The 14,165-nt window shown below is 38.2% G+C and overlaps 1 protein-coding gene across 4 annotated transcripts in view; it reads right to left on the reverse strand.

Annotated features, from left to right (window-relative positions):
• Window positions 1-5,519: 5,519 nt before the first annotated feature.
• Window positions 5,520-14,165, reverse strand: part of LOC109969434 (metabotropic glutamate receptor 4-like) — a 181,772-nt gene continuing 173,126 nt past the window's right edge. For 3 of the 4 annotated variants that reach the window (XM_020616515.1, XM_020616440.1, XM_020616360.1), the window contains exons 11-12: window positions 9,145-9,391; window positions 5,520-7,218 (exon numbers count right to left, since the gene is read on the reverse strand). In XM_020616515.1, the coding sequence (XP_020472171.1) occupies window positions 7,169-7,218; window positions 9,145-9,391 (297 nt within the window). In that variant the 3' untranslated portion in view covers window positions 5,520-7,168. Of the gene's footprint in view, window positions 7,219-9,144; window positions 9,392-11,651; window positions 11,862-14,165 lie in introns of those variants that run through there. The other variant, XM_020616681.1, reaches the window with a different exon arrangement.

Raw genomic sequence — 14,165 nt, forward strand, 5'->3', positions numbered from 1 at the left:
ATTCTGTGTTTTTCTGTCAATATGGGGTGCTGTGTGTACATTAATGAGGAAAAAAAATGAACTTAAATGATTTTAGCATATGGCTGCAATATAACAAAGAGTGAAAAATTTAAGGGGGTCTGAATACTTTCTGTACGCACTGTATATAAGCATTAACTTATCTTGCTCCATTAAACATAAGCATTCCCTGTAAGGTAAAGTAAGATTTGTAATGCTCTGTAGCACAAATTGGTGGGAATATTAATCAATACAAATGCATCAGCAATTTCTGGATCTGGATTTTTGGGGATTGAGTTTGTACAACTCTCCTCCTGCCACATGCTGCTGCTGCTGCTGGGGGGAAGCCATGTTTTCTCGCAAGACTACAGTGTTATTCTTAGTGTTAAACATTTGCTTCTATTAGCTCAGATAAGGTTGTCTAATCGCAGTCAGTCAGTTACATGCTGCTGTAATACAAGAGGACAGTTGATGTAATAATTGTAATACTGGTCACCGAAGGTCAAAAAGAGTTACTTGTGAGTTATGAAGCAGAGATGGACACACATATAATAATATACCTGTCTGCTGTTTGTACCATATTTATGTAATGTAGTCACTGTGATGATGACCCAAGAAAATTAAATTTGACTATTCATGTAGCTGCAACTCACTGCATTAAATGTGCTGTAATGGACATCTGACTTTACGCTTTGAATGTTTGCCAAATTATAAAATAGGAATCCCGTTCCAAAAAATACAGGCATCACTAAGACTCCACAGACATGTTAGCAAAATTCTAGGGGTCACCTAAGTCCTTAGGATTTCAGGTCAGATTTTATTTGTATATCGAAACATTTTGTCTCAAGGGGCAAGGCTTTGACAGCTGGAGACCATGGATGTCTGTGCAGAATGCTGTGGCAATAAATCCAATAGCTGTTCAGATATTTCAGTCAGGACCAGAGGTGGCTTGACAGATGCTGCCAGCCCTAAAGCAATGACACATTAGTTGGCTAAAAATTGTGACACACTGTCTCATGATGGTATATATGTAATCTATTACACTCTTCAGTCGGCTATGTCAAAAGAAGTGGCAGTTCAGACATAGAAATCCAGCTTCCATAAAACATTAATATAGTGTATATAGGCATTAAACATTTACAAAAATGAATAAAATATTAATTAAATTAATGACATGCCATTGCTGACATGTAGTATTTACTCTGCCCTGACACAAACACTTCCTATTTATTATCTGAATAATCAAGATCCAGAGAGTTACTGTAAAGTGAAGCAGTCCCCCGACAGAAAGGAAATATATTTACCATACAACATCATAATGTACTTGAGAATGGCAAAGCTTGAAGGCGAGAGTGAAATGGTGCATAGCAAATGAAAGCAATATTGGCAGTGTAAAAGAGAGACCCTGGCTGCAGTATACTGTGTTCTGTATTCTGCTGTCACAGTGTTTCACGTTCCTTGTTAGCAAGGCCTAGTTTCATTGTAAAGGCTTTGCCCACCTCATCACACCTGGTTTTCCTTCCCTGAGGGAAACATGTTACCCGAGCGTCTCTCTTTAACCTGGGGAAGTCTTCATACAGCTTTTGTCTGGTTCCTGTCTTTCCCTGGGGCTCAATTAGAAACATTGTGCAGTGCACTCCACAGTTACATAATTGCAGGCTGTTGTCACAGACAAACGACTATGTTCTCTTTAAAAGCTTGGAAATAAGACAACCGACATCTTTGTCTGCTGGGGATGACAGTTAAGTACATATTCATCAAAATGACAGACAACTGATGCAGAGCAATTAATAAAATAAATTAAATCTGATACAGCTTTGTTAGTAAAGTAAGAAGAAGAAGTAAGAAGTCTAAGTTAAAACAAACTCTTAACACAGGTATTGAATGTACAGTAAATACAATCTAAAACAAAGATGTAATCAACTTGCATCAAGGCTGATGGTGTAAAAATAAAATCTTAAAATAGAGCTTTAATCCCACCAAAGGTGTTTTTTGTACTCAAAAAAAAAAAAAAAAAAAAAAAAAAAAAAACAAACAAAAAACATGGCACCCTTACACCTACCGGTATCAATATACTTTTACATACAGTATATGCAAAATACCGCTAAAAAAAGTTTAGCTTTTAGCTTGCTCTTTATATCTAAAATGTAAATGGTTCCTAAAAATAAAAGGAATCAATTATACATAATATAAAAACATGATGTGAAATTTACACACATACTAGTGATGCATGACCAACAGTATTAGTGTCTGTGTAGACAGTCTGTTATACAGTATCTTCTGTGCCAGATCCATTTTATCCCACTGTAAATAATCACTAGAGCACCAAATACATATTTACATTTGCTGAAAGCTACCATGTCCAGCTGTTTTAGGGATTTACATAACTTTCCCCCCTTAAAAAATGGAATAATTATTTGTTACTCATGTAACAAACTCACAGGCATGTTATGAGGTAGTGTTATCAGCCCAGAAATTTTATATCTGTGCACCTCTAATATGTATGACTACACAGTAATACACATGAATGATAAAGCTACATATTCACTACAGTGTTGTACACTATAAGTAATGAATAACCATTACTGAACAGTGATTCTGTGTTCTGTTATTTAGAATTATATATTCACTCAGACATACAGCATTTAATTTATTTATTTCTCTATTATTCTTTTTCCCCTGTAGGGAGGCACCCGTCCAACATTTTGCTTTTATGTAGTCACTGAACTATCAGAATATTACTCCTTTGATTGTGCAACAACTGCAGGGTATTCATGAGGTACTGTTTCCTAGCAACATAGTGTATTCTCTATGTGTAAACTACAGTAGCATGTCTTTGATTTTGTGTAACTAGCAATGGCAAAAGGTGACTAAAATTTTTGATGAATATTTGGAAAAATGTGAAGCTGTCAGTGTAACGGTGGTCTAAGGTTTTGTTCACATGTAGGTTTAGTTTTGTTTTTTTTTGCTTCATAGATGCATTCACTTTTTCCCTTCAAGCCCTTCTTCTCTTCTGTTGGAAAATTGTACTTGCAGATCAGGCTTTTTACAGCAAAGCAGCCCCTGTTAGTGCTGAGTCTGTTTATGATGGTATACAATAGCATTGTTGCACAGCTCAGAGAGCTCAGTCAAAGGACCCTTGAGAGAAAGATCACTGCATTGCTTCTCTCAATCCTGCTGTATATTGGTGCTCAATTCAAGACAAATGTGCGCCTGTGCTCATTCTGTCACCTGAGAGCAGTTGTTGTATTATCTTCAGGGGCACACGGGATAGGACTATACATAGTTTATCTGTTCAGCTGTTCATACTTGCACAAGGATTGCTTCAGCATTACTGCTGAAGATAGTGTTGACTCAGTCCCCATGCACTGCAATCAGATACAATTGTAAATGGTTAAAGAAATTAAATTGGCTTTGATTGCTGAAAACCAAATTCAATTACTTTTTGGGAGCTTTCATCTGAGAAAAGATGGTTAACGTTTACACTTTGACATAGTTCAGTTGTTTTAGGAAATTGTGCCAAGACCATTTCAAGAACATATGAAAGGATTAATAATTGCACTGTGATCCAGTCCTTGTGTGATGGGGTTTTGTCTGTGCTCATTTTGTGTATGCTATTTCCCACTGCTGTGCGAGCAGCATTTGAATTAATTTATTCCACTAATCTGAAGAAGCTTTCATTGTCACTTTGATCGCATAGTGATGATGAGGAGGGGCCTGCGCTCAAGAGGAATGCTTTTTCGGGTCAGGGTTGGTGTCTGCTTTTACATCATAAGACTAGCTAATCAGCAGTGTAGTGGAGCTGTACACTTGTAGTGTCTTTAGTTCATATAAGTTATTAACTTGTGTGGATAAACCTCTCAGCCTCTATCTGAGCATTTGCATCTCCCTATCTGCAATTACACAGTTGAGTAGATAGCTTTGAACCCTCAGTAGACGTGTCCTTATGACTGGCCACAGAGATTTGTTGCTGAATGTATTTTGCCATCATGCTGTCGAAGAGCATCTCAGGTTGTCCTAAATATTCTTTTGTCTATTGAAAATTTTTGGCTTTCAGACTCAGAATCACTGAAGCAAAGAGGCACCAGCTGTTGGAGAGATAATACAGCCTCGCCTGTCTTCTCCACAGTCCATAGTTATACTGTAAAAAGCCAAGTCTCTGCTGACTAAAACTGATGTGCACAGTGAGAATTCTGGTGGTGCCATCATTTCAAAAAGTCACATCAGAACAGGGTTTTCCCAGTCCTCCTTTTTCCCTAGCAGTAATTCAGTTATTCAGTGCCCTGGTGAGTTTTTTCTAAAGTCATGATTCTCATCAAAACCCACTGTGTGTGTTGTCATGGCCCCAGTGAACCTGTTGAATTAGTTTCTCTCCTTATGAGACATTTGCAGGTCAGATTGTCTCCTGTCCCTCAGTCTGCATGGTACCAGCCCAGCTGTTAATAAGTACAGTAGGACAGTCTGGGTGTAATGCACGTTTTTTTGTATTATTTACTTTGCATTTCAAAAGCATGTGTGGTAAGGCATTTGAAAATGGAGATGAACTGAAAGGTCTTGGCATGAGCTTGTGACTTTGTACATAATTCTCAGGAGCAGGAAATATTCCTTGAGAGCTAAAGAGAATGGTATTGACTTCCTGTTTTGTTCAGATTGTGATTGCAAAAACACTTGAAATGCTTTGTTTGCTTCATTTTCTAATGCTGTACTGTGTGTTCCTAATTTTGACAAGTGCCATGACATATTTCTAAATTTGTTCAGAGAAAGGGAAAAAAGTAGTCAAAAGGACTATGCCATGCAAAACCTTATAGTCTCACGGGGCTGTTGCACTGTGGACACCTCATTCTGTCTCTGAAATACGAAGATGATATATACTCTGCACATTCCAGTAATCTAGTACTCGGGCATGCAGTTAACACCCTTCCTAAGCAACAACTGTTATTTTTGAGGCTTTTATATTGTGGGCTCACAGAACCAGGGAGGCGTGGAGAAGATGATGGATCCTGAGAGCTCGCTGCATGCAGAGACCTTGGATTCAAGTAGCAGCTAACCATTCATTTTAAATAATTTCATGTTTCCCTCCACCAATTCGCTGTCCTTCCAAGTGCTATTATCAGAGCAACTGTGGCAACATGTTATTCAGGAGATGGCAGCTATTGTCTTTTTTTCTTTAGGGCTGACAAACCTGTTTTTAATCTGTATTATTTTCTTATAGCAGGAATAAAACACATATACTCACACTTAAGTTCTGCCAATCATTTAGCTGAGGATAATCCAAGTTTGCTAGAGTATCATTGTGGCTTTTTTTTTTAAATCAGGCATCATGCAGTGCAAGACAAGTATTACTAATAACCTGTTAGGGAAAGTTCTTCTGTTTTCTTCCTCCAAAGGGATCAAATAAAAGCACAAGCTAACTCACAAAAGAAGGAGATAATTCTGAATGGCACAAACCTTAAAACAGATGAAGTTTGAAAACATTTTTAATAGAAATAAAAATTTTGTATAAAAAAACTAAACATGCTTCACACACTTCAGTAGTTTTCATGAGGTTTTACAAATACATAGTCAGATAGCCAGGCACTGTATCTTTTTTCCCCAAATTTACGATATGTCAGAACATAAAGCAGACATCATCAGTCTATTTAATAACATACATTAACTTGCCATTTAATTTGGTCAGCACTCGCATTTTATTCTGCAACACAAATGGTGTTGAAAGAAATACATAGGGAGGCATGAAAAGCAGCATTGAATTCACAACACAAATGACCCCACAGTGTTTTCCCCAAGACATTAGAGGGCTTTTATACAGCTTGAAGCCAACTATTAATCTGTTCAGCGAGCTCAAGGTGATGGATAGACATGTTGTATACTTTTGCAATTATATTTTCATTTGTCGAAAAGCCTTACAACTTCCTGTCCCCTCCTACTTATCATGAGGGTGCCTGAGGAGGACATGTATGGTGATCGCGTTTTCTCTGTAGATGGTCCATTATGGATATCACCTTTAGGACATTTTGCACAATCCTCTCAAGGGCAAACTTCATCTTAATTCCCCTCCTAATGGATCTGTACAGTTAAGCTTTACCCTTATGCTATATGTGACCAAGAGTGTAGCTGGTGGCAGTGATGTGGAGGGTCATCTCGGATGAGAGCTTACAGTACAATCTCCTGGTTAAAATACTGTTTATTTTAACCAGGAGCTACTGTTTCAAAGCACATACAGGTACACGGAGGGCAGTGGCAGCCTTGGGCTAGCTGGTAGTACAAATCATGGCCTCACTTAAGCACAGAAAAACAATCACTCACTAGACCTTCACCATTTGAGAACAGGTTTTAACATACAATAGGCTCAGGCCCAAACAATTGTTAACAACGCTGCAACAGAGTTTAAATGCATTCCAAAGATTTTTTTTCTTAACTCTTTTTAACAACACAACACAGGATGTTGAAACTGGCATGCTCAAAATTGGCAGAGACCATCCTATACGTGTAGTCCTTAGTAACTCAATAGAAACCTGAAAGAGGAAATAAAACCCCCATGGATTCTGGTACAAAACTGTTGCATTGTTGAGATGATCAGATTTCCAGTTGTTTGACTCATGAGAGCACATTTATAAAGAAAAACAAACACAAAACCCTTTTTGAAATCCATGAACCGTGTTTTCATGCCTTTTTGGTGTTGATTAATCTCTTGTGATGCCTTGAGGATTTTAAGATTAATTACAGTTAGCAAAACTGGCAGATGACATTAAGAACACCTGAACATATTCTTGATTTCAGTTCAGTTTCAGTCAGTGCTGCTCAATGTGACAGAGAAGTCTTAGAACGAGGGCATAGCTTAAATGTAAACACTCAAAAGGAAAGCTCCATCCTTCAGTCTCCAGGCCTCTGCCATGCAAATATTTTTCATTTTTCTTTTTTTGTGTTTATTCTTGTGAGGCAGACAGAAGATGGAACCTTATAATTATACTGTTTTCTGTTCTGGTCACTTGTTTTGTCCTGCATCACTTTGCTGTGTCTCCTGGCCATGTTATGTCTTTTGGCAATGCTTCTGTGGTCTCCACCCATACACTCACATGTCCACGTTTTTCTGACCGTAAGTGAAATTCCACTGCATGCTTTTCTTTCTGTCAAGGTGGAAATCCTGAATTGTGATAACAACCTTCATACCTTAGATTGCATGGTTGCTGTAGCTGATGTAGGTTTGCTTTGTTGGGAAATCTGAAAGAGAAGAATGAGAGGGGAGACTGAGAGACAACATAGTGTCAAGGTAAACTATTACAGTTTATGGGATGAGGAAGACTAAGCACTTAAGTGTATTTATTCGGCCCTGTTGTCAGTTGCTGACTAGTTCTTTGCAGTGTAGCAAAAATTACGGCAATGCTTAAAATTCTGTGGCACTCTGGCCACATTTTATACACACCCTCTCTTACCTACAGCAGATGTGTGTGTGTGTGTGGGGGGGGGGGTGTTCAGTAAAGCCCACTGCCCTCCCCACCACCACCACCTTTTCCTTTAGCTATTTGGCCTCAACTTTGCAGTTGTCTCCCCAGACCGTGTTGGCTTATTCACCGAGGTGGAGCAGATAAATCCTGACATATTGCCACCATATCTCGGTAGTTGTGGGAGCTGGCCTGGACTGGAATTTTTCAATTTCATCACGCCATATATCCGCACTGGCGATGACAATGACAAATAGTGCTTATTCAAATAGCCATACACTGTACAGCCCTTGTAAATGGAAACACCATCAGGCTAAGTTGCTGCTGGCTATCAATTCTGCATCTGCCTTCTCACCACTTATTCTAACACAAGGCCCTAATAAACCTGAACTGAAACTTAAAAAAAGATAGGAATTAATGTTGCTTTGTGTGTATATGTGTAGCTATTCTGATGGGCCTCACAACACCGTGCCATTACAATGCACTGTCGTACAGTTTATATTGATTTCTGCTTTTGCATTAACAGTAAATTCAGTGTCAGCTCCTTTATTTTCCTATGGCAGGAATCATTTCTCACTACTGTTGGTATGAAAAGTTAGGAGTAAGTACAGCTTTAAAATGCATGACAATAGATGGGATTTGTATATAATAGTACAGGCCAGAGAGGTAGTATAACTCTGTTGATGGACATGATCGATTAAAAGCTTTTCCCGGCCCAATGAAAGCAGAGGAAGAGCATTTGGGACGTCACAAGTCATTTCTGCTGATTAGTTGCTGAAGTCATTATTTACCTCACTTGTAAACCCAGATTCTGTCACTGATACAGAAGCATTGAACACTTTTATCGGTATTGAGATTAGGAGGATGCAGACATTGTGAGAGATTCAGCTGCTTTAGAAAGATGAGTCAGATGCCCCTTGATTATTGATTGTTCAAACTCTGGCTGCAGCTATGACTTAAACCAAATTAAAATGAAGGTCCTTTTACTTTTTAAAAAAATCTGGTAAAGTTGTAAAATCAAAGCATGGAATGGATCGCTGGATCAATATTTTCCAGCAGTTTAGAACAATAATTCCTGGTAATATAATGAATTAATCATTGCACATGACCTTGATAGCAGCCGTAAAATGAATGTATGAATAAATGACTGGATTAGCCGATTAAAAATGGCCCATATACATTAGGTCAAAGTTTTGAGGAAATTATTTGCTAAAATCACAGACAAAACATTTTATAACTAGTAACTAGTATTTATAAATATTCTGTCTAATGTAGAAAAATTATTTAGGACTTTTTTCAATGATAATTTGACTTGGAATGTTTTAAGGTTTACTGAAACAGAATAGCTGCATTTTGATCTGCCAAATATGTTCTGTTTTGACAATCCATTTGTCCACAACTCCACCCTCTGCACACATAATTGAGAATCCTGTAATGCTTCCTCCTGACTCACAAACAATATCCACTCCACTCCATCCACCCAAATGAACAACAGAGGCACATTTACTGAATTCAATGAAGTGTCAAATAACATGCTAAGTAATTATTTTTTTTTACTGTTTCCTATCTGTGCATTAGTTAGTTTGATTTACAGACACTGAAGGACAAACCGTGCCTGAAGAGAAAACAAAACTAAGAATAAAAAAAAAAAAAAAAACAGTGGGTGTTTAGTCAAAGACTTCCTCATTAGCATTCATGTTCTTACTTTGTGTTTCGAGGCTTTCACACAGCTCGGTTTTGGCTTCTCCGTTGGGTCTGAGCCCAGCCTTGGGGTTGAACTTATTGGACATGGTGGCAGCAGTAACCACAGCCTTGAGGCTGCGTGTGCGCTTGGGCACATTCTGCTCAGGGTGGAAGAGAACCACGTAGACCTTGGGCATATAGAGCAACCCAAGGGACACTGAAGCACTCAGGCTCACAGAGATGGTCAGCGTGGTTGTTTGGATGTACAACTGCAAGAGGCAAACACCAAACACGTACAGTTTAGCCTTTTTTGACACTTGACATTAACAGATTTTCTATAGAATAATAATCAATTACATTTGTTGGCACCTTTCAAAACACACAGGAAAGCAAGAAACATTAACAATGAAGAATTAAAGCACACAGCAGCAGAAACATGGCAAAAAAGCTGAATGAAAAGAATGACATGATTTACTGTATAAAGAATCTGCTAATTTAAACAGATGTGTTATGAGCTGTACAATAGTGTCCAGCTGGCGAATAGCAGTTGTGAATCCTTACTGTTAAGTCTTGGTGCAGAGCAGCTGAAGGCTCTGGCAGAGTCTAAAAACAGGGGTGGAGAGCAAAGCAGTTGGAATGAGAAGGTTGTGAGGATGGTGAAGGTCAGAAAGGGATAGTGGTGTCAGATTATAGAGAGATTTGAAGGAAAGTAGTAGAATCTTATAGTGAATCCGTTGTCAGGGAGCCAGTGAAGCTGGATAAGGGGAGGTGTGACATGGTCAGTGGACTTGTTGCGGGTAAGGATTCTTGCAGCAGGATTTTGTATGATTTAAAGCCGATGGCGACATTTATTGGGGATATCTCAGAGGACGGTGCTGTAATAATCAATTGGAGATGTTATAAGAGTGTGTATAAGAAGTGGAGTGCTATGACATGAGAGGGACAGGATGTAGTGTGGATATATTGCATAGATGGAAACAGGCAGTACCTGAGGCACTGTTCATGTGAGGGCTAAAGAAAAATATGCTGTCCAGTATAACACCAGAACTATATGTGTAGCAGCCTGTACATTACAACTGCTGTGTGTCATTCTTATTAGAGCGTCCAGTGACCCATTTGTTGGCCAAGCTGCTGTTTCTACTGTGAACAATAAAGGCCTCAAAGCTATTTAATACAAGTGATGTGATAAAACCTGTTTAAAATCAGCATCTCATTTGCTTTAATAGTGCATGTGCCGACCCAGCCAAGACCACCTTGTTTGTTTAATTTTCTGCTATACTAGTCTTAATATGGCCATCACATCAACCCGAACAAAGATTTGATAACACCAGTTGATTGGATCCTATTCTGACTTATAACAAGCAGGCCCATAAAAAAGAAACAAGCCCATGAAAATTTTACACATGGTCAAATTGTCTGAATCACGGGGGAGGGCAGCACTGAGTATCATTCTCACTCATTCCATTTTAATTGTTTGTAAACCTGCAGGAAAATAATGAGTCATCTTCAGGGATGGCTTAACCAAGAAGTAAAGCTTGTGCAATTTTTTATATATCATGCTGTGTTGTGACTGCTTCACTGGCCCTCTGAGAGGAATTAACTTGTACATTGTGTTACAGAAGCTACAGTTTAATGGTACTGCAGAACATCTAGGCATTCTCTACAACAGCGTTGCCAGTCTTTTGCACACTGGTTGAGGGAGGGAAGTGTCCGTGCAGGCACAACCAAAATAAAGGTCAACTTTTTGAGTATTAAAGTACAAATTGGACCTTTTGTCTCCCTATCACCTAAAAAGAAACTCTTAGTCTCTAAATCTGTGGTTTTGCTTTCTTACCATTAGCTAACTTATAATAACATTATTATGCCTTGTTCATAACGTACTGTGTTGTGCAGACCATAATTATGAGCAGGCGAGTTGGAAAAAGAGTTTGCGTCAGTCTGTGACACAAATCCGATCATTTCTGGGAAACTAAAACAGTTCCCCAGAGCTCAAGGTGATATCTTCACTTGTCCAGCCACTAATCCAAAACCCAAAGATATTCCGTTTACAGTGATATGAAAAAAACCCCAGCAAATCCTCACACTGTAGGAGCTATAGCAAGCAAATGTTTGCCCTTTATTCTAGAAAAAAGACTGAAATAATGAGCAGTTATAGATGAATTTTCTGTTGACTGACTAATCACTTCAGCTCTAATTTGATCATTAATCCTACTATAATACCTGATGTTCCTGCATCTGCTCTGTTTCGATGGGAAACACCATAAACTCAGTGAATTTATTTCTCTCTTAAATATCCCACACTGCCTGAAGTAAAAGCTAGTTTTGTTTGTTTTAATGAGGCATACTCAGATCTTCTTAAGGCAGTATATTAAATATATTTCTTTAGATATTTAAAAAAAATCCATAAGTGCCACATGTATAGGAAGATTTTCAATATAAAACAGTGCTGTGGACAAGAGTGATCCATATCACAGCAAAACCACATGAGAGCAAGATGGAAAAAAGTGCAGTTTATTTTCTTAGGTTACCATGAGGACTGATTTACAGCCACAATTAAACCACTGATGACATTGGTCCCTGCTGGTTTTTCATCAAAGCAGAGAAACATTTAGCTCTCTGGATGTGAACTCAGCATGAATATCATGTTTGTTTTTATAATTTGTGACTCTCCATGGTGCTTTCCCTCCAGAATGGCTGCATCTCATCTCAGCTAGCTCTGGTACCATGTGGGAATGCTAGCTGGGGAGAGGGACAGAAGGACAGAGGCAGTATGACAGAGGGACAGCTCAGTGGTCCCCTCCTAGCTGTAGAGAGCGTTAACTAGTGAACTGCTCTGGACTCAGTTCACTCCTGCCCCAGGGACAGACCGCTGAAGCTGTTATTCATATAAAGAGGAAAAAAAGGCTTTGGTGCATTTCACCCAGGAATAGGTAGCTATGTCAGCAGTCACACTGTAATGATTTAAGAGAAGAATGAAAATATTAGAGGTTAATAAACCATCATCTGAAATGGAGCTGTGGGATCTGAAATACATATCAAGAATTAGAAAAAAATATAAATTTTACAGTATATTTCACAATATGGTAGTAATATATAGGTGTATAAAAGTAGTTCACGTTCAAATGTTTCAGACTAACAACTATTTCATCATCAATCATCTGTGATTGTTTTCTCAGTTAAAACTGCAAGGCATTGCCATACAATTTGTGTTGCTTGACTAAGGCTATACATGAACTCATTACAGACTGAGTTGAAATTAAACATTCTTTCTTCAAGGCAAAAGTATAAAAAACAAAAAAGAGCCATACAAGTATCAAGGAAAATGTAAAATCTGGAAAACAAATCACATTAAAGAATCAAAGTTCAATGCAATGAATTGTGTTCCACTCTTCCACGAGATCCAGTGAAACTCTTCTCATTTGTTAATAATGTGCTTATAAATATTACTTTTGAAGAGAATTTTGTAAAGCAGCAACAACACAGTCATTAAGACAGAATTTTTTTTTAGTTTGATGTGATATTAATGAGATTTTCAGAAACTCAACAATGAATTTCTTCTACATTCACAAGCAAACTTTTCACAAAGATCATGTAAATCTGTTTTCTAAAAGTGTGTCTATGATACGGACTGAGTGGAACACTGAACGTTGTTGACACGGTTGTCTCTGGTGCTTCTCTACTGCAGTTTATTTATCATATAATGCCGGAGTTATGCCTAACAACTTTTCAGTGTCACAGACACATTTCTGATGTCTGATAAAATCATGAGAGTTTTGCTACAGTCGTGTTGCACTCCCGTTATCTCAATCTTTTGGTGTAAGGTGGTTATCTGAGCTGGTTTAAGTCGCTCTATGTCTCATGTTGACGTTCCAATAAAATCAACCATGTTTAAATATTATCATGTCTTTATTCTTGGCTTATGAAGTGACATGAGCATCGTAAACAACCAGTAGGCGAGCTCTTTCCAGCACTAAACAGGAAGCAGCATAGCGGGCACAGAAACAGTGGTAATTATGACGGAGACTCAGTGAGGTATCAGAAGTCACGGTTCCATTGCACTGTTACAAGGGAGGATAAACTGGTGGAGTTGTGGAGTGAGCAAGAGTGTCTCTTTGGCATGTCATCCAAATTGTACCCTGATAGAGTGGAGAACTAGAAAAGGTGGTGTCTGCTCCATTTGATTCTTTCTTCTTGTAGCTTCCCATCAGGGGCATGATGGGAAGTAATCTCAAGAGAAATCTAGTTGCAGTCTTGCAAATAGGGACATTGCAAAATCCCCAGTCTTTGCAGAGTCATGGTCTATGACTAAACTTCTGAATGACTAATGAGGCAGTCTTTAGATGTGAGAGGGTGTCAGATTTAGTCGTTTGTCTTTTCGGAGTCTTATCATAGTCTTCCAGTGTAAGGCCAGCATAATAAACACAGACACTGATGGGTCTTCATAAACTATTCCCAGCTGATGTATTGGCCTCACTCATTTGTCCCCTGTAGCTTGAAGCACAGTTTGACTATACACTCACCGGCCACTTCATTAGATACACCTGTACATTTGTATGCCATTCATTGCAACACTATGACAATTATATATTTAAATATTTTGAGCTTCATAAACAGATGTTAAGGCAGAAGTGTTGCATTGAATTGCATACAGGTGTACCTAATGAAGTGGCCGGTGAGTGTATATTATTCCAAAAATTTAATTTATTGCACAGCCCTTATTTGATTTGATTTGATTTGATTTATTCATTCAAGCGTGTAAAACAGTTATGTCAACACATGTAATTTCACACATATCCAACAATAATAATCCAATATCAATTTACTTATACCTAGTACATGCTTGAATGGAGTAGGAAGAAGTCAGACTTATCTAGTCCTACCCCATGACATCATTTTACAACTTTTAAATCCTAAGCAATATCTCTAGATAAATAATTATCCTCTACACCACACAAGTAATATACTACAGAATTATTAGTGTGTTAACATTCTACATAATTACATTCATAGTTAATTATCTTCTACGCTACACAAGTAATATAC

The sequence above is a fragment of the Monopterus albus genome, unplaced genomic scaffold (genome assembly GCF_001952655.1).
Source record: "Monopterus albus unplaced genomic scaffold, M_albus_1.0 scaffold1.1, whole genome shotgun sequence".
In the NCBI taxonomy this organism is placed as follows: Eukaryota; Metazoa; Chordata; class Actinopteri; order Synbranchiformes; family Synbranchidae; genus Monopterus; species Monopterus albus.